Raw genomic sequence first — 20,663 nt, 5'->3', positions numbered from 1 at the left:
TCATTTTTTGTCGGTCACTCAACGCACATTGCTCTGTTACTCGAAGAGAGTGAACTTTCCAGCAAACACTGGTAGTCTGGTTGTCTGCTGCTCTATTTGATCCATGTAAGCAGACTGTGAGTGAAGACAATCGGTTTGTAGATCATATTGGCATGCTACAGTGTGTATATATATATATATATATATATATATATATATATATATGCATGATGCTACTGATGTGCGACATGGTCAATTCACGAACACAATGGTGATGGCTTGGCTTCTTGTCTCGGTTTTAATGCACAGATGATCACTTGTATCCTGCAAGCTTCTCGTCGTAGTCACCGCAAGCTATGGTTCACTTCAACGTGCCTATTTTCTCATCTTGTGTGCTCTTCTATTTCCTCAAAGTGCGTTGTCGTTCTAATTTTATCAGATGTCTCCGAAGAGACTCAAAGTGTTGTCGGGAGTTCTGCGAGTCATGTAGAAATGAAGATTCTGGGAAGGGAGGCAATTAAGAGAGAGAGAGAGAGAGAAGAAAACAGTGGTGTCACAAAGGTGTTAAACAGTGGATTCTCTCTCTTGTTTATTTATGATTGTACAGCATATCTTCTCCTCCATTATTCAATTCGTGATTGATGAAAAAAACAAAAAAAGAAATCAAATTGTTCGACACTAAAGCTTATTTGGCAGCAATTACCCCCTCTCCCTCTCGGTTGGTTATCCAAAATTCATCATTGTCGGATCTCCACTTATCCTGCTTGTCATTTATTCACTGCCTCCATCCATCACATATTCTCTTAGTAATCCTTTGCTTGTAGTATTTATTTGGGAGTTGGCTCAACAAAAGCTCCGAGTTTGCTTTCAATTCTATGATTTGGCTCGTGTTCTCGGGGTGATGAAGGTTTGAGACGCAGTTGGAAGGTGCACTCGATATTAAGAGTTTTATCGTCAACTCCTTTTCGGCAGCTTTAGAACCATAAAAATGTAGAAAGGAAATGAGAAGGACGATATGAGTTGGATTCTAAAATACTGAACAAGTTCGCTTTACCATTTGGTTGTTGAGCATTAGATCTTTTGTCCCATTGCAAGTGGAACGTTGGGCTATAGATCTTTTGTCGATCGAAAAGTTCCATTTTTATTGACTCGAATCTAACTAGCACTAACACAGTTTCCCAATCTTTATAGTGAATTAATACCATCGACTTGCACGAGCTACAAATTCTTTTTGTGAACTAATAATACCACAGACTTTCCATCATGTCGGTGAGCTAATGCTATTTAATAACAAGACTACATGCATTCACTCCGCAAAGTTAAATACAACAAACAATACAACTGACCTCGAGCCCATATGCTTCCTAACTTGTATATAATTGTGATACACTACTAATCATTATGACAAGACGGTGTTACTCAATGAGTGGGCAAGCATCATGTGCATCATACAGATACATCTTCCAACAATATAATTCGTCACAAGTTCATACCCAGAATCCGATGATTACAGTTGGGCAATATGCAAATCCACCTACAATGTTCTAAAAATCATTTTCTGACAAATAGATGATATGGGCAAAAGGTTGATCTATTGCCAAGTGATTAGTATCGATTCCATCCCTTGCAACAGGCAATTCTATAAAGAAGAAATGAAGAAAAAACTCTATTTCTAGGCATGACCAACCACAACAGACTGGCGAATTGGATACAACGAAAGATGATATGTCTGAGTCATATAACTCTACTTCGTGAATTGGTTTTTTCATTTAAAGCACCACGCTTACCATGGTCTTCTTCCTCCTAATGGAATAGTGTTGGACCCAGATATGGATCGATTCCCATTGCCTCGCCCCCTTGACCGGAAGTTTCCTCCAGAACCTAAAACCAACAGATAAATCAGCAATGCATCCGCCCATTCCTTGAATGTTGTCTAAAAGTAAATCACGCATACCTCCGCCCGACCTGGCCATCGAAGCCAGTGCTGGACTAACATTCTGACCAGCATCCTGTAGGATTTTAACAAGCTCCCTCGCAAACCGTATATTTGCTTGAGTGAAAAAGGTGAATGCTGTGCCTTTGGCGCCGGCCCGACCAGTACGCCCAATTCTATGAACATAATCCTCGAGGCTCGTTGGAAAATCAAAATTGACGACACATTTTATATCCTTCACATCTGCAACACATGACAACAGATAAAGATAAGGTTAGTACAACTATGAATAAAACAATCACCCATTTTCTGAACCCTCTGAAGGCCTTTTACTGAAGGGATGCAACCACATTATCCTTATCTCAGTAATACTTAACTCTAATCAGGCATACAATTTTTGAATCACTAACTAATCACAACTGTCCTCAACAAGCAAACAAGTGCAGAATATCTGATGCTTCATGGGGTCGACTGGGCTGCATAACAAAATGAACCAGTTTCACATCTGTGGATGGGTGGTGATAACTTCATCAGCCATGTTATACTAGACGGCAGGACACTCGCGCATACCAATGAAAGAAATCATTGGCTAATTGTATTCGTGTTTTCCATTTTTTAACCGACACTTTTGAAAAATATAAAATAATGATCAACAATCTCTTTCCAAAAAAATCAGGATCCTTTTAACCAACAACCAGAACCGGTTTAATGCTTCATGTCCAGCAAACAAGGCTGCAATGTACAGGTGCCCAAACAAACAAGAAGCTCTTCAAGCAAGCCATAGAGCAACTCTCAACTACCAGTGAAGTTGGCACAGCTATCAAGGGACGGGCAACTAACAGTTTGAACCACAAAGCCCGAAACAATTTGAAACAGAAAAGTCAACTAAACTAAAAGGAAAAGAAATGACGAAAACCAGAGATAAATATAATATTGTTCAAAGGAATGTATAGGAAAAATTATACAATACTATAATACCAGGGGAAAAAATTATGTGATATCTGAGAAGCATGCTACATGCCCATAGAAATTATTAAACAGCATGTGCCCAGAATCTTCTCAATATGCTATGACTTCTATTTCCATTGGATAAAATTGAACGAGCATGATGTGTGATAATGCTAGAAAAATAAACGAGAGCAGATGAACCTAAAGCATGTCCTTCCTGTCATGCAAGTCCAGGGAACAAGTCTCTAATTGACAGCAAAAGTTTAGGTCGCTCCTATCCAAGAAATTGGTAGCATGATGTACCTATATCTTACTACTACTGTTCCAATTAAGAAAACTTAAGCCGTGACAGGTATTGACATATTTTTGTAACATGATAAAGACCATTTATCAAACTCCTGCCATTCCTAATCCTGTTGACCATGAAATGGGAAGAAAAAGGAATTCCTAAGTGCCCTGGCAGTATCGATGGTGCTTACACTCATATGAGGTAAACAATAGAACAAATTTGCTACCTTTGACATGAAGGCACCTCGTCATACACCACCCACAGAACCGGTTCAAGTTTTCAGAAACTGGTTAGCAGCCCGCCAACTTGCCATCAGCTTGAAGTAAATGAGAGAGATTCTAAGAGGCCTTAAACAAAGTGGTCCTACCAAGACCACGTGCGGCTACATCAGTGGCAGTCATTATCGGACTTCTGCCACTTTTAAACTCTGCCAGAACCCAGTCTCTTTCAGATTGAGCTTTATCACCGTGAATTGATAATGCAGGCCATCCATCCATCCTGAGCTGCCTAGTAACCTGGTCACAACCTTTCTTCGTCTCAAGAAATATGAGGATTCGGCTTCCATCCATCACTTCACCCAAAAGTTTGATCAGCCTACAGTAGTAAAGGTGTAAAACACCAAAAACACAAAGATCAACAAATATTTTGCACATAGTTGTAAAATTAAATAATTCATCTTACCTTGGATACTTCTCAAGCTCCGAGATGACTTCAACAATTTGCATTATTGACTGATTAGCTTTCAGATCAGTAGATCCTATGATTATCTATAATTTCAGTTCATTAGTCAGTAATTTTCAATTTCTTGAACACTAACCTTGCATGTCATCTAATATTCGAGAATGAATATGCACACCTTATAGGGGTTTTGTAAAAATTGTCTAGCTAAAGCCTCCACTTCTCTTGGCCATGTGGCACTCCAATATAATGTTTGTCGGTCTGGCCGAATCTGTCATGGAAGTCCTTTATTCTTCAGCATTAAGTAGTAATATCGGAAACCATATACATTTCAAATGAATCATATAGAACAGAAAAGGCAACAGAATAATATCGGAAACCATATACAATGCATCATAAAAATTTAGATCTCCAATTGCTACCCTAAAGAATTTCAGGCAACAGAAAAAGCAGAATTTTTTTTGAAAAGAAGAGCAAAGAAACAACAAGAGAAGAAAGTCAAAAGAGACAAATCTATGGAAAATAAGTTAGAACAGATGAATGCATGTGGTGGTTTAAATTTATAACATATGTCCAACCCTTAGGTTCAAAAAATAATTGAAAGTAGAGGGAAAAGAAAGCAATAAAACTATCTTAGAAATTAAAATTGTTTTCGTAAAAGAGAATCACAAAAGCATATCCAAACCAACAAATCTTAGAATTACAACAGGTTGGTTTAAGTCACATAATAAAATATTCACTTTAGATTAAGATATTCGAACCAGCTGCTTGTCGAATTTGGACTTATATCTTTAAAAGGTATAGTTATCATAACAATCATTTAGCCTAAAATAGCCTATGTATGTTTTGCAATTTAGTTTCTTTTTCTTCGTTAATCAAGCACCATGGTAGCCGAAAATCATATATGTTCCTGAAAAAAACAGATGCTTCAAAATTTGTAGGCCATGTTGCAGACGACAAGGAACTCAGATGTATGTCCGCTTATAATTGTGTGACACCAATAACAGCAAGGGAACAAATGCAGATCTCAGTGGGAACATTTAAACCAAGAGGTCAGATATTAAAAAAAAAACTAAATTCATGCTTATAGTAGCACAAACTAAATTCAGTGGGAACATTTAATGCAGTAAATATTTTTGATCATTTCTGAAATTCATTTATACCTAGAAAAGAAAAGGCAATTTAACAAAGTGAAAATAAACATACCTGAGACACAATTTTCCTTATTTGAGGTTCAAACCCCATATCCAACATGCGATCTGCTTCATCCAATACAAGATACGTTACTCTACGTAGGTTTGTATGGCATGCTTCCAACATATCAATTAGTCGACCAGGTGTTGCAATGACAATTTCAACACCTACAAACACAAAAGGTTAGCCACATAGTATTAGCTATCCTGAAAAACTAGTGATTACTCGGAAGAAAGATCCAACAAGGCAAGCAGACAACTACAATCTCAAAGTCAACCTTTTTTAAGATCGCGTATCTGCGGTCCTTTTGGTGCCCCACCATAAATGCATGTGCTTCTGACAATTGAATGTAATCCAAACTTCAAAGATTCTTCTTGTATCTGAACAGCAAGTTCTCTTGTAGGTGCTAGGACCAGAACAATTGGACCTTCACCATAAGCTGAAAAATAACAATCACAAGGAGTGCAACCTGAGTTAACGAGCTCATGACAAATCATTAAAGGTACATTTTTTCTTCCAAAGTTACTAACCCAATCGAGGCTGTGCATTAACATGCACCAGTGCGGGCAGCAGATAGGCTAATGTCTTTCCCGAACCTGTCTCAGCAATTCCGACCATGTCCCGGCCTTTCAAGGCCATTGGCCACCCTTGAGCTTGAATAGCTGTTGGTTCAATGAACCCACGCTTCTCTATCACCTGGAGAATGTTGGCTGTCAAAGTAAAGGATAATCAGCCAAAAAATAATAGTAAAGCATATCAATAGTTGAAACCTTGGAGCAAAGGCATAAACTCATGAATCAAAATCTTGCTTTGGTGGAAACAAATAGTACTTAAATAATGACCAAAAATTAAGTAACAGTTGCTAGAAAGATCATAATTTTGCAACTATAGAAATATACATTGCAACACAATTAAATCTCCACATGATATTTAATGGCTTGTATGAAGAAGGAACTAAACAAATAGCCACACTGCTACTACTAATTACAAGTGAAAAAATGCCAATAAACAGAATTTACATGCTTAGTTTAAATTTCAAAAAAAGATGCATTTGTCAGAAGGTAACAAAAAATGAACCATGCCTCACAGTTCCAAATTTAGAAGCTCTACTGACCAACTGAAAAAAATTCCAATTTTTTTTGTCCGAAGTTAGCTACCAATTTGTACTATAACTCATGGTTGCTAAAATACAATAAACCACTCAAAGTTACACAAATCAAGTTCCTAAGTGAAACAGAAAGATTGTGAAAAGCAAATGAATAGTTTCTAATCTTAAAACAATGACACAAGTAAACTATGTGTTAAGAATGATACAAGGATCACCGAACACTAGTTAATTCAGAAGGTCCCAATCTCACATACTAGAAAAATATTAAAGAAATGGTTTCTGATAACTTCACAAGGGACAAACAAATATTATATTTTTTAGAACTTGAAGCAAAATATAAGTTATCTGAGATGCTTTTACATAAAAACTTAAACCAATGCATCCATGTATTCAATAAATTAGCTGAATCAGAAGCCTTTATTCAATTTCAGATCATTTATAGCCTGCCTTGTAATTCTATCTTCAATATTTCCACATATAAGACCTGCTACAATCATTTAAGTGAAAACATAACTATATCTCATTTTGTGCACAATGGACCACAATCCTTGTGGAATAAAAAGGTCTGGTTGTTTTGACAAAATCCCTAGTATTTCTTGTGCAAGAGACAGATTGAATTGACCATTTCTGGTTACATCTTTATCTAGGAAACAGAAGAATACCTAGTATTTATTGTGCAAGAGACAGATTGAATTGAACACTTCTGGTTACATCTTTATTTAGGAGATGGAAGTGTCCCATAATAATTCTCACATCGCAACATAATAAACACACATACTAAATCAAAATAAACAAAACTCCCATCATCTCTCTTCATTCCTTCAGTTAATCTTTCTTCCTTTTTCTAATCCTCTGAACTCCACTTGTTGTCCCCTCTCTGTATCCCAGCATGTCTCAACAGTTCTCTTCCTCTCTTAATCACTATCCATTGGCTCCCTCCACATAATCTCCAGGATAAGCTATTGCTGACGACCATACAGTTGCATGTTCACAATCACAACATTGGCTCCCTCCACATAATCTCCAGGATAAGCTATTGCTGATGACCATACAATTGCATGTTCACTGTTACAACATTGGCTCCCTCCACATAACCTCCATGATAAGCTATTGCTGACAACCATACAATTGCATGTTCACAGACAACACTAAACAACCAATTAATAAGGTTGAAATAGCCAAGCACAGACTAAGTTTGAGATGTGAATCCAACAAATCTCAAGATCTCAAATCAATAACAACTTCAGCTCATAACTAAGTTTAGTGAGATAACCAACACTTTGAACCAGAACAAGAGTCCACTTTAAACAGGTTGACGTCCAGCAAATCAAAGGCAGGTGCTAGGAAAGAGAAAAAAATGATGAATAAACACCAGCAGTCCATATTTAACATTAAGGCACAAACAATGTGGTGCAGAAGCTATTTTATTTTACTTCAGATGGGTTTTCTGCAAATATCATAAGCTGCCACATAACGTCTTTTTGTATTTTTCACATTACTACAGTAGATTGTCCGAGAAGATGGAAAAAAACTGATAAAAAAGGAAGGAGGTAAATTTGGGACTTGATTGAAAATTTCCTGAAAAAGGAGATAAGCTCTAGGATTTAATTAAAGATTCCATCCCTCTTATGAAGTTAAATCATGATCGGAGAATCTATAAAGAAAGAAAGAATAAATGATTAATATGCCTTGATGTATGAACACAAATTTCTTGACACTGTTCTTTCTTTAATTTTGTAGCTTTCCCTTTTGTTTGTCTATATCTGATACAATAGTCCCTAGCACACCATGCAACCTAACGATCTCATCAATATATGTTTTGACCAATTTCTCTAAAAAAATATAAAATTCATAGATACATTCACCCATTTCCACTGAGGTATGGGCAATGACTCTTAATGTTTTCAAGTGTTTTCTTATGCTCAAATTTAACTTACTCACAGATAAGACATTGTGAAACATATTCTGCAATTTATTTATTCAAAATATTCCATTAAAAATTCTCTCTTAAATCTTTGTACATCTTAATTCCACCTGAATGTATTATGAGCTTCCTTCATTATCTCCTTTTTCAACTTTTGGTTATTAGGTACACGAATTCAACCAGCTTCATGAATTCTAAAGTCTGATTGAGATCCAGCTTCAATACTGTCCCAAATTTTCTTCAAGTGAACATTATGAACTTAGAGCAGTCTTAACCCTTTCAATTAATTTCACAAATCCACGCCATTTTTCCTATTAGTTCCTTGTGAAGCTGGAATTTGAGTTAGATTCTGCACTTTCCTACAAAACTAATAAGGCCCTTTTACCTTCTTTACTCCAATGTTGTCATTTTTTTCTAGCTGCATAATGCATTGATTTCAAGATATTGCAACACGCAAGGCAGTTCCATTCCTTCCAATTATAATTTCCTTGCACCAAATCAGAGAAAAACTGCATATTTCATATAATTGTTTGATATTCTTAATTCATTTTCTATTTAGAAACAGTAGAAGAATAGAAGCATTAAATAGTTCTGAATCCTTCTCTAGCAAAGGCTTTTTAAATGGGCCTTGTTAGTACCAATTAGACATCTTTTATATGATTTTAATTACTAAAAAAGTGTTCTCATTTGATTCCATGACAACAGAAGGAGAATATACTGTAGAAATATCTTCTTTCCTGTAGGATACCATAGTGACATTCATAATAGTAACTCCTTATCACATATTGTACACATTGATCAGCTATTCTGTTTTTAAACATTTTTTTCTCTTTCCTTGTCAATGTCTCTTTCTTTAGGGAATGAAAAACTCCCATATCTGGTGTTTCTGCACTCTTTAAATGAAGCACTTTCCCAGTTGGAGGTAAATAAATGGAGGCAGAATCCTCTTGGTCTAAATCAAGGCGAAAATGCACCATCCAACAGAATGTACCAACTAGAAGCCACACCTCTATAACAACCCTTTTCTTTCCGTCTACCACCATCACTATCTAAACTATCTGATCTTTAAGGCAAAAGCATAATTACAAAATCCTGCCAGGATATATCTATTCTTTTTTTTATATACAATACTATTGCCTACAACAACTGGATGAAACCAAAAGATATAAAGTATAATATATATAGGTTTAAAAGGTTATTCTAGCATCAAATCAAAATTCAGTGTGATCAAGTTGCGCTATGGTTAAAAATTATTATAAGAATATATGCTATTGTACAAACTTGACTTTACTTTGCTCTTTAATTTAATCTAGCCATGATCTAATGGAGCATAAATTGCTTGCAAAGCACCTTGGTTAATTTTTTTTGCTGCCACTTACCACCAATTATTTCTTGTACTCTTTCTTGTCCAGTCATTTCAGACTCCTAAAGAAAACTATAAAGAAAATTATTATAAGAATATATGTTATTTTGTTTTCATAATACAGAACACTATAAAGAAAACATATCTAAGCAAGAAAATTAGAAAATAAAATGTATGTCCTTCCTCAAGGGTTAGACTAGGGAAATGTTTGTTCTTTTAACATAATTTGATGCCATCTACAAAGCCTAGAAACTAAAATTCAACAATTCAATTCTTATAATGCTTTCTAATCATCCACTAAACTGATACAAATTAAAATGACCCAAGTGGTGTTAGCACACAAAGGTGTGATCTCTCTGAGATAATATGAAAATCAAAAGAACTTTAGTTAGGATCTTATACACGAAATGCAAGTATTAAGAGCTCAAAAATTGCACAGAAAATTTCCACTCTTGCAAAATAAAGTCCTGAACCTGTGAAATGTACTTAAACTCTATTTGTATAAATATGTTGTATGAACCACATGCAACATTAACTAAAAAACATTCTTTCAATATGTGCAGAAGAATACAGAGAATAAATACTAAATGAAATTTTATGATAAAAGAACGTACCAGGAAAATTTGCCTCATGAAAAAACCGAATCGGCTTAGGGATATCACGACCCTCCACTGTAATCTCCCGCCTCTTCCGATATAGCATGACATCCTGTTCAGACATCGCCTGCACCGACAGGCTTTCAATATAGAAGTTTTTTTCAAACGGAATGAGATCATGAAAATTCTGCTTTGGAAGGGCGATTTTATCAAGATCGTCTGTTGACTTCACAGAGTCTCTACTACCATAACCACCCCGACCACCCCCGCGTCCTCCTTCAAACCTTCCCCTTCCGCATCGGCCACCATCAAATCCCCCGCCCCTTCCACGGCCACCAAAACCTTGGCCCCTCCAAGCAGTGCCACCATCGCCAGTTCCACCACCCCTCCCTGACTGGAAACCACGATCACCTACTCTTCCTGTTCCCCCACGACCTGAACGGCCTCCACCTCTACCGGAGTCAAATCTCCTTCCCCCAGCGCGGTCGACGTCGCTGGGCCTCCCGCCACCGCCTCCTGTGGCGAAGTGGGGGAAGGTGGGAGGGGCTGCGAAGCTACTATCGCCGCCCATATAAGAGCCCGTGTCGCCGCCTGCGACTCCACGCGCAGCGAAGCCCGGACCAGATTGCGAATGTAGCGGGTCGGATCCTACACCGCCGCCAATCGGAATCGGGGGGCCGTTCATCTCTGAGGGCGGCCGCATGAAATCGCTGCAGTGGCCGAAGAATGGGAAAGAAATTCAGCAAAATAAAGAATCGAAGAACAGAAAAGATGAATTGTTCTTCATGCTACTACCCGGGCGAGGAAAGAAAACAAAGGGGGAAAAAAGAAATCTGACCTGCGCCTCTCTCGGTAGGAATTAGGATCGGCGTAGCGGAGATCGAAGGGATTCATCTTCGCTTCCTCGTCGCTCGTCGCTCGTCGCTCGCCTTCGAGGGAAGCGGATGGAGGCGTCTTAGGGTTTGCTTCGAGTTCGGGACAGGCGTTGTAGAATGGAACAATACGAGGCATATGGTGCATAAGTAAAAGGGGCAATGCATCAGAAAAAGTGGCCCCTCTATTACTCGGGTGTTATTTTAGATAGGTATGCACTCATTCATTCATTCATTCATTCTATTAAATGATTTGATTTTCACTTATACGATTTTTTTTTATGATTTCTCTCGAAAGGCTTTTTCTTTGTTTTTTTAAAGATATTTCTTTTTAGCTTTTTCTTAAATAATACTTTTTAATTTAAAAATATCTAAACTATCCCTTAAAAGATTAATTATTATTTTTTAGCTCATTATAGTGTTTTAATCTATTATAATATTTTTACCTATTATAGTATTTTGATCATCATAATAAAAAATATAAAACCTAAAACAAGATATTTTTTTATTATAAATATCATCAAAAAGTAACATCCAATGATATAAAAGTCAAATTTTAGAATAAGTAGATTGATATATTTTTTCTAATTTTTAAAATGAACTCATTAAAAATTATTAGTGACTCATTATGATTTTAAGTTACATTATAAAGATGTGAAAATAATTTTTCTAATTGGGGATATATATATATATAATATATAATAATAATAATAATAATAATAATAAATAAAGTTTCATAATATCATTATTTTCTTTATATTTAAGAAAAATACTATTGATCAATATTTATATACGAAGATAAGTAGAAGTAAATTTATTATATTGGTCTTATATATGAATAATATTTTACTTGTTAGCATTGATCTTGGTTTATTATACTGAACCAAATATTTTTCATCGAAAATTTTAAGATGATTGGTATGAATAAGATATATTGAAATATTTAGAGATATATCTCAATTATTGATAGGACTATCTCAGAAAAGATATATTGACCGAGTAAAGACATATACTATATAGCTTTATTCAGCAAATGATAAAAGTAAAAAATTTTATGTCAAAACATATGTTTTTAATGACTTCGAAAAAGAATTAGACAAAGAAAAATATTCTTAATGTATACGTAGTTAAAAATATATTATATGGTTAAACATACGCTAGATCATATATTAGTTTTACATTTGAAATACTAGATAAATACTAGAGTTACCTAGGAATAAAAATACTAAAAAACTGCAAAGAAAGTGATACAATATCTAGAAGAATTATATGCTCATATATATGAAATTAGATCAGCTTGAAATGATAATTCTTTTTAGGTGTTGATTTTGTAAACTACCTTGATAACATGTAATCTACTTTACGATTTATCTCTATATTAGTTAGAGAGTCAATTTATAGGGAAAAAAATAAAGTAATATATTATTATATTATTATTACTATTAGAAGTTGATTTTGTAGTATGCTTTGAGGTCATTAATCAAGCTTTATGATTATGAAATTTTGTCTCAGAACTTGAAATGCTCAGATTCAATAAATAAATCACTGAAGATATTTTATGATATATTAGAATAACTTTTTTTTGTATTATGGTATAAAATGCTTAATTGTTATAAAAAATAGTCCAAAAACTACTAATTTCAATTAATAATAACTTGAGTTCCACTATATTGATTGCTGATGCATTCACTTTAGACTTATAAATTAAAGTATCCAAAAGAATATGTTTTTATGGTTGGGTTTGTGAGTAACTCATAAAAGATATGATGATGGAGTAGATATTATAATTAATATTCTTGCTTACATACTTTAGTTTTCTTTTAAATTTTCATGTGTATAAATGATTTTTTAAATTTAGAATCTAGTTGGATAAAATTATTTTTAAATAAATTTTATTGTATTAATTTTTTTATTTTGAATCCTTTGTGCCTTAATATGAGTGAATATTAGATTACGTGACTTTATTTAATTAGGCAAGATATATTATGAATATGATTGGATTCTAATTCTAGTTATCAACCAATAGAAAGAAAGTCCAATTATAGTATGATTTTCTAGGATATGACCTTAACGAGAAGAGACTCTTTTAATTACTTTAGATGGAACACAACCATATTAAATTCTCTAAAAGAATTGAGAACATAGTCAACAAAATTTATCCAATTATATTGTATATATCATAAAAAAATGAGTATTATAGTTACTCTTTTTTAATTTATGTAATCTTATATAAGTTGTATAATAATTTGTCTCTGTATTTTTTTTAATATACTAATATCTAACTTGAGGAGGGTTATTGTGCATTGCGAATGAAAAGATATATACTTTCTAATTTTTTTACATGTCTTAACCATATGAAATATTTTGAGAGTCATATATTAACATATCAAGAATTAAAGATAAACCTAAATAAACATCACGATACAACGAGATTCTATTTGGTTGATGAAAGCATATTTTAGGAGATTAAAAGTTTATATCAAAATTAACCACCTCCATGTTTCATGGTATTGAATTTAAGATCCAACTCATTAAACACATTAGTCTCCTCTTACATCTTGAGCATAAGGTTTTTTTATCCATCAAAATAATTATTTAAACACATACAAGGATAAATGGCATGTCAAAAAATAAAAAATATTCTTTTTTTTACTAAAAGAACTAGTTTATGCATAAGTGTTATTTCAATTACTTTTGTATTTGTAAAATCCATAAATAAACCAAAACCACATAGTGTAACAAGCAAATATGAACATCCAATGTATGACAAGTAAATCTTATGAACCAATTCTCAATAAGTACATCATGTGTTTGAGCTATTTTTGTTGCTCATAGGGTTAATTACCATGAGTTATAGTTACAAAAGCATGAAATGGTCACACAACTTGTACATGTTGAGAGATTCATGCAGAGGACACCACAGCTACAATAACTTTGTTACATCATTTTTATCTTTTCCTATTATCAACCATATGCAACAAATTATGAATGGAAGACATAGGATAATAGTGAAAGGAAAATAAGATGAAATCATGTGTATATTTTGCATAGGTTCTATAGACTTGGGACTAAAAAGAAGTATGGAGGCACCATCTATTCCTGCAAGAATGAAATGTCTTTGTCTTGTTGTTGAAAATTATGATTATGAATGATATGTTAGTTGAAGTTGATCATTTTTGGAAGGAGTATTACACGAATTTTATTAAATAACAAATTTTGTTCTTACATAGACATATTATATCATCTTCAACAATAAGCTGCTGTCCTCTTCCAATTGCAGTTTCAGTGTATAACACTAGTAATTCTCTCCACATAAAGGTACAACATCATAAGTTGCATTGATACTTTATAATTCAATGATCAAATCTTTTTCCCAACTTTTATTGTGAGTTGTAGAAGTCTTACCATTCACTATAAAAAAAGATAGATTAATTTATAGAGTGCTAGTAATAAAAGTTTATGATTTTTTAAAGAAAATCAATGAATACTCATTATTTGATATTTAATATTATATGATAGATAATGATGAAAAAAAAAATACATAAGCTGGATCAACAAAATTCAGAAAACATCAATAATAAGACTACGTAGTCTTTATTATGTTGAATACAATGATGTTACATTCGATAAGAAAATTCTAAGATAATAACATATAATAATAATAAGATATTATCCTAAACTTAATTAGATAAAAAAAATGAATTATTAGAACGCTAATCAAATAAAACCTATGCATGTCATGTTCAAGATAGTTATCAATGATTCATTCATCCAACAATAGTCAACAAAATCTGGTCTATGGTTAAGAGTTAACTAGATAAGTTGGTCTCTTAATTGGTTAATTCATGGTGCCCTGAGTCATGTATTTACATATTTATAATTGAAGTTGAGAGTAAACAAATGTCACTCATTCCTAAAATTAGGGTAAACTATGATTGTCTTTGTCCTTCTTCCACGATGAACTCTTGTCAGATTCATCAGAAATTCTTCTGTAAAATTAAACAAATATATTAGAGTCACATACAAACTTTATATCATCATTTATTTACTATCTTTATTCAATCATTTAAGTCTAAGATCTTATTCATCAAACTTACCAGTTTTCTCCACCATCTCAAAGATAATTTTTTATCTATAAAAATAATTATCAAAATTATAAAGGGTAAAACTAAATATTATTTTTTTTAGCTAGAGATAAAAATTTAAGCATCACTGTTATTTCAATTGCCTGTGGATTTCAATCTCAAAAAGAAACCATATATTGTTGAGTCTGGCTATCTTCGTTGATCATACCATTGCCATGAATCAATATCTGCAAAAGCATGAAATGTCCACAGATTCATGCAAAAGGAAATCATAACTGTACTGTCAACTAACTTTCTTATAATTATTTATATTGTTTTTCACCAATCATTATTGATCGATCCAATAATGATTTAAATGAGCAAACATATTTTAGGTATTTTATATTTTATGTATCTTTTAAACTCAAATTAATTAAGATAAGAAGTATTATAAACTACAATTAGCTACGATTGAAATTTTAAAGGGTAGACATGTCATTTAAAATTTGCATAGGGTTAGATATGTAGCCATACCCTCTGGTCGTTTGTCGTAGCGCAGCGCTACCAGTTGCCGATTTAAGTCACGACATGAAGCGACGGAGGTCTTGCGGGATTTAGATCCGGCCCAAAATATGTGGACGATCGTTCTTAGATCCGTACCCAAAGAATAGGATCAGGTTGGCATTAGATCGATCGCACATCTTTTGCCTCGCTCTCTCCTCCGGAAGAATCGTTCCGGGTCTCAAGGTATGCGAGCATTGAGAATGGGGGCAGGGCACGTCGAGATCGGTTCTTGTGGATGTTCTCATGGTCAATGCGGTGCTTGTTGAATCCATCTCTAGACTTCCTTTCTCTATATATATGGAAAGACTTACAAGAATGTTGGATCAAAATGTGACCTTGCTTGCCTTTTCCTTCTGTTCTTAGGGTTGGTATGCAAGATCTCTACGTTTCTGATCCTTTCTTATCTTATTTGGCTTCCTCTCTTACTCGACATCGGATCCGATCTTTTGCGTCTCTCTCAGGTCTCGAGGTATGCTGCAAGCATCAAAACGGAGGCAGGTTGAGATCTGTTCTAGTCGATTTTTTCATGGTCAATGTAGTGCTTGTGGAATCCGTCTCTAGATTTCTTTCAAGAATGTTGGAGCAAAATGTGATCGTTGTTGCCTTTCCCGCTGTTCTTAGGGTTGTCTCCGTCGAAGATTCTTAGAAATCGACCTATAATTCTTTGTTAGGTTATTCAAAACCCTAATGTTTCATACCCCTTCTTTCAAATTTTATTTTCTTCTCTGAAGATTGTCGAGAATTTTGGGTCAGAGCGCAGTCTTTGATATATTATGGGATGATATAAGCCAATTTCCCTCACAAAAGAGAAAAGAAGAACACGCTACTTTTTCTTTTGCCATCCTCTATTTGTTTTGTAGGTTGTGTTTATTTAGATTTAGGCTACCAATGATTTTGTTCTTCTTGCAGCGGTTGGCTATTTTCTTGTATTATCTTTCATCTCCTTCACTGATCTCGATTCAATGTGAGATTCTTGATGTTTTTGATCAACATGAAAAGACGCGGAGTCGACTATATAATCTATTGATTCATGTTCTCCATGCTCTGATATAAAAGAACAAAAGCCATTTCTCTGTCTGAGGCCACAATTTGGTCCTTTGTCAGACCCTGTCTGTCATGCCTCTCAAGGCCTGTCCATGGATTCCATTCTCTCTCAGGACTCTTTGCTTGTCTTCTGTATTTCCACCACATATCTCTCTCTCTCTCTCTCTCTCTCTCTCTCTCTCTCTCTCTCTGGGATTTCCTCTATTGTTGTTCGTACTGTATGATACGAAGCCAAGGTGTTTGTAGTTTGTTCTAGCTGAACTTGCTTGCAAACACTTACTCATCTTTAGCACTTGATTGTTGAGTCTTTGCAGGAATAACTTGAATCCACATTGAGAAGGAAGAGAAGAAGGCTGATGGAGGAGAAGAGACTCCCAGGGATCGGAGATGGAGCCACCCAAGTGGATAACAAGGTGCTCCAGTCCTTGCAGAAGAGCTTCCTCCAGGTCCAGAGCATCCTAGACCAGAACAGGCTACTGATCAATGAGATCAATCAGAACCACGAGTCGAAGATCCCCGAAAACCTGAGCCGCAACGTCGGGCTCATCAGAGAGCTCAACAACAACATCCAACGGGTCGTCGGCCTGTATGATGACCTCTCCCTCTCCTTTTCCAAGTCCATGGAGGCATCACCCGAGAGAGATACCAAAAGGAAGCTCAATCAGAAAAGAGCTAGGCCTGGTCAGTGAGGCATGCAACTCAAAGCTCCCCCCCACCCCCCCTCATTATTTTGGAGGAATGAAGCAACTAAATGCTCCACTGAGAAAGAAACAAATCATTCATTATAGTAGGTCATCAGTTTGTGATGTGTAAGAACTGTTTTTTGATTTGTATGCCATGCATACTCTAGTTGAATCCAGGCTCCTTTTGTAGAGGCAATGCCTTGAGGATGCTAGCATATATGAGGTAGAACAAGTACTACTAAAAATATCGTGATCCCGACTCATCGATGTAATTGTTGTGCCAATCATCAATGATGGGACAGACAATAGACTCAAAATTTCTCATAAAAGAGAAAAGGTAGAGGGGCTTTAGTGGTGGAAGCTTTCTCCAATATGCTTATCTATCAGTTGATACTTTTTGCTTTCTTCCACAGAGGAAAAGGCTTCTTTTTGGTGACATTTCCTTGCATCCCTTTTTACCATGGTGTTGATCAACTGTCTCTTTGGTGGAGCAAGCAATGTAACATGAAACAGAATCACATCTTGGCTTCCAGGAATCACTTGTTGAGAAGCTTCATTGGGCATGGCGTGTGTTGCTTTTCTACTTCTATCTGATGTTAATTCAATGCATGTTTCATCCAGAGTGAGAAGCCATGTGTGCTAAGCAAAGTTAGGATAGCTTGAATCTGAACTGATGCAACAGAGAAGCAACCCTCTCTGATTCGTTCATATGCAGACAAAGTGGAAAGCAGCAATCATTTTCTTGTTGAAGTTGTCAAAACATGAGAATTTTTTAGATAAAAAGGAAAAAATATATCAAGTATAAATAAAATATTAAATTAAGCATAAAAATTATTTTCATGATATTATTGATTCATCGTCGGAAACCATACAATAATACATCATCTCATCCTCTATGAAACAAGCGGCGTATGTGATCGAGGATTGCCTTCAAGCCAGCTTTTGCTTCTTTCTTCGTATCGGTGGCCATCTGGTTTTGACCAAATCTCACCTGAGGTGCGTGTACGTTGACCGGCACATACTCGTCGGCTATACTCGGTCAACCCACAAATGGGCGAAGTGCTCATTATTTCTTGAAGCTCAAGGAGTCAACGTGGTTGACCCCGTAAAACCACAAAACAACCGTGCCAATTTTGAAATCTTTGGGGTGTCATCGAACTCGTTGACTTGTGACCTCATATTTGAAATTCTATGATTTATATATGTAAAACTAAGTGATGTCTTTTACAGTTGACCATCTCATTCTCAATCTTGAAAATGCACCCAATAATAAAGGTTTCTAGAAATAAGCATCTACTATTTTAAGACGTCGATGCGAGCATGAATTTAATAACAACAACGCAGAATGTTTTAACTCTCTGGAATCGATTACATGAAGTGGGTAATGTAAATAGTAATTTTCTAAATCTAATGAAGAATACTTAAATTCTGTCTCATACTTTAACAAAACCTTCTATAATAATATTCAAGTATTGTTTTGTCCAAAGGTTGTACATTGATCTTAAATTGAATAAAATTAAAAAATGATATAATATTATTTAAATTAAATAATAAAGTGTTAAAATAGAAAAATAGTCATTTAGGACTTTATGATTCATTTATAGGGTTTTCTGAAAAATAAAAAATTTTACTGTGCCAGTAATGTTATTTTTTAATGATGTTATACTATTTTTCAAAATGGTCCCAAAAATAGTTATTCTCATTAAAAAAGTATAAATTAGGACTCCACCTTTTGTTTTATATCCTATAAAATTTAGAAAACTTTCTCAGGTATTTTTACCAAAGCTGTGATAAATTCATCTTAAATTTGGTAAAATTAAAAGGGAAATTTTCTCAAAAAAAAAAAAAACTAAGTTTCTATTTTCACTGTAGAGTATCTTTTATTAGATTACCCCTAACCTTTATGTTGTTGGTCGTTGCTTCTACGCCACACCTCACCCTCCTATGTTGGACGAGTCTATCATCTATCCACAACCCCTCACGAACCCTAATACCTTCACCCTTTCCCCCACATCAAGGGACCTTCATCCGTGCCCTCTTTCCCTCCCGGAGCCTCTTGCGCATTCACAATCATCATTGCTAGTCTTGGTGTTTTGAGCTATACTTCTCTTAATCTGGCACACCAATTAGGAGTAGGGGAGGGAACAGGCAATAAACCATCACCTTTATCTTCAACCAAATAGTCATATCCTCTTACGAGAATGACAACTTCCTTCTCTCTAGTGTTGTCCTCGTTCCCATCACTCTCGTACTAAATGATAAGGTTTCCTATACATAGTGATTTTGACATACGTATATAACTATAACCTCTAACCAAAAGAAAAACATACATGTATAACATATTTAAAAATTATATATATAAAATACATTAGCATAGGTTTGCACATGTCCACTTCTCTACCCAATCACTTAGGGTGCTAATATCTTTACCTGCAAAATAGAGTCTATAGTGAGTAATTACTTAATAAGTATAAGTCATTATAATTTTATTCAAGTGAGCATGGGCATAAAACATTTAATGGTAAACCCCTCAGCCTATGACTTCTTCAATAAGCATAACACTACCACGTAGCATACGAAAAAAAAAAGGGTAAAATTCTACGTCGTAATAATTCAAAATGTTTATATGCATATATAGGAAATATAATATATTCATAGACTTCTATACCCCATATCATAACATATATATGCACTCTCACACTATACATTATAATATATATTTATGCACTCTCACACCACACAACATAATATATGCATGCACTCTCATACCATATATCATAATACATATATGCATTCCTACGATGCACGCAATTGTATATGCATGCATCGTACATTATAACATATTTATACACTCATACATTACAGAAAACACTGCATGTTCTCATATATACATGCATACAAGATATTTTTATCATAATTTATATATTTTTATACTTACAAAATACTTGTATTCACATTTAGCTCATGATAATTATATTAGTCAAAACATACTTTCTAAAATATATTATACACATGATAATTTATATGATCACTATTCTACAATAAATTAAATTTATACTTACCTAATTAAACTAAAAAATGATGATATAAAAAAAATCATGTTCCTTAATGATTGAGTGTGTTAGGGAGGGATACACCTATCAAATTGGGAGCATAAGGTCATGAGATACCTTAATTAAAAATTATATCTCTTGAATTATCAATTTATAATAATTCATAACAATAATTCATAGAAAATTTTGATAATTTTTTTCTTAAATAAACTATACTTAAATTTAAATTTTATCTAAATTTTACTATTATTTTTTTTAATAAAAATCAAATGAATTGATTAGTATCAATCAAACCATCGCACCATTCTGCGGTGAAACTTTACTTCAATATTCTAACTAACCAAATGATCTTAAATTATCATAAAATTTTA

At 34.3% G+C, this 20,663-nt stretch overlaps 1 protein-coding gene and 1 long non-coding RNA gene across 3 annotated transcripts; one reads left to right on the top strand and one right to left on the bottom strand.

Moving 5' to 3' along the window:
- Positions 1 to 1,554: 1,554 nt before the first annotated feature.
- Positions 1,555 to 11,022, bottom strand: LOC135618539 (DEAD-box ATP-dependent RNA helicase 20-like). Of its 2 annotated transcripts, XM_065119480.1 has the most exons (10): positions 10,851 to 11,020; positions 10,031 to 10,722; positions 5,552 to 5,731; positions 5,299 to 5,460; positions 5,034 to 5,188; positions 4,006 to 4,098; positions 3,831 to 3,916; positions 3,517 to 3,743; positions 1,934 to 2,155; positions 1,555 to 1,860 (listed from the first exon to the last, which is right to left on the bottom strand). In XM_065119480.1, the coding sequence occupies exons 1-10, from the start codon at positions 10,904 to 10,906 to the stop codon at positions 1,763 to 1,765; spliced, it is 1,971 nt and encodes a 656-aa protein (XP_064975552.1). In that variant the 5' UTR covers positions 10,907 to 11,020; the 3' UTR covers positions 1,555 to 1,762. The 2 variants fall into 2 exon arrangements, 1 of the variants encoding a protein (XP_064975552.1); XR_010489048.1 differs by lacking the exon at positions 1,555 to 1,860 and having other exon boundaries at positions 2,017 to 2,155; positions 3,376 to 3,743; positions 10,851 to 11,022.
- Positions 11,023 to 15,551: 4,529 nt separating this feature from the next.
- Positions 15,552 to 17,677, top strand: LOC103994117 (uncharacterized). The gene is made up of 2 exons (XR_001979271.2): positions 15,552 to 16,010; positions 16,871 to 17,677. It is a non-coding gene; the product is annotated as an uncharacterized LOC103994117 (long non-coding RNA).
- Positions 17,678 to 20,663: the final 2,986 nt, after the last annotated feature.

This window comes from Musa acuminata, chromosome BXJ2-8 (genome assembly GCF_036884655.1).
Source record: "Musa acuminata AAA Group cultivar baxijiao chromosome BXJ2-8, Cavendish_Baxijiao_AAA, whole genome shotgun sequence".
In the NCBI taxonomy this organism is placed as follows: Eukaryota; Viridiplantae; Streptophyta; class Magnoliopsida; order Zingiberales; family Musaceae; genus Musa; species Musa acuminata.
Note: the sequence above shows the minus strand (reverse complement) of the source record. Positions and strands in the feature narration are given on the sequence as shown.

What these genes read in the sequence shown, in the direction of transcription:
- LOC135618539 (XM_065119480.1), bottom strand. Translation starts at nt 10,906, where the DNA reads ATGAATCCCTTCGATCTCCGCTACGCCGATCCTAATTCCTACCGAGAG. An exon ending in TCATGAGGCAAATTTTCCTG is followed by an intron (nt 5,732 to 10,030) that starts GTACGTTCTTTT and finishes TTACTTTGACAG; the next exon opens with CCAACATTCTCCAGGTGATA. An exon ending in TAATGCACAGCCTCGATTGG is followed by an intron (nt 5,461 to 5,551) that starts GTTAGTAACTTT and finishes GTTATTTTTCAG; the next exon opens with CTTATGGTGAAGGTCCAATT.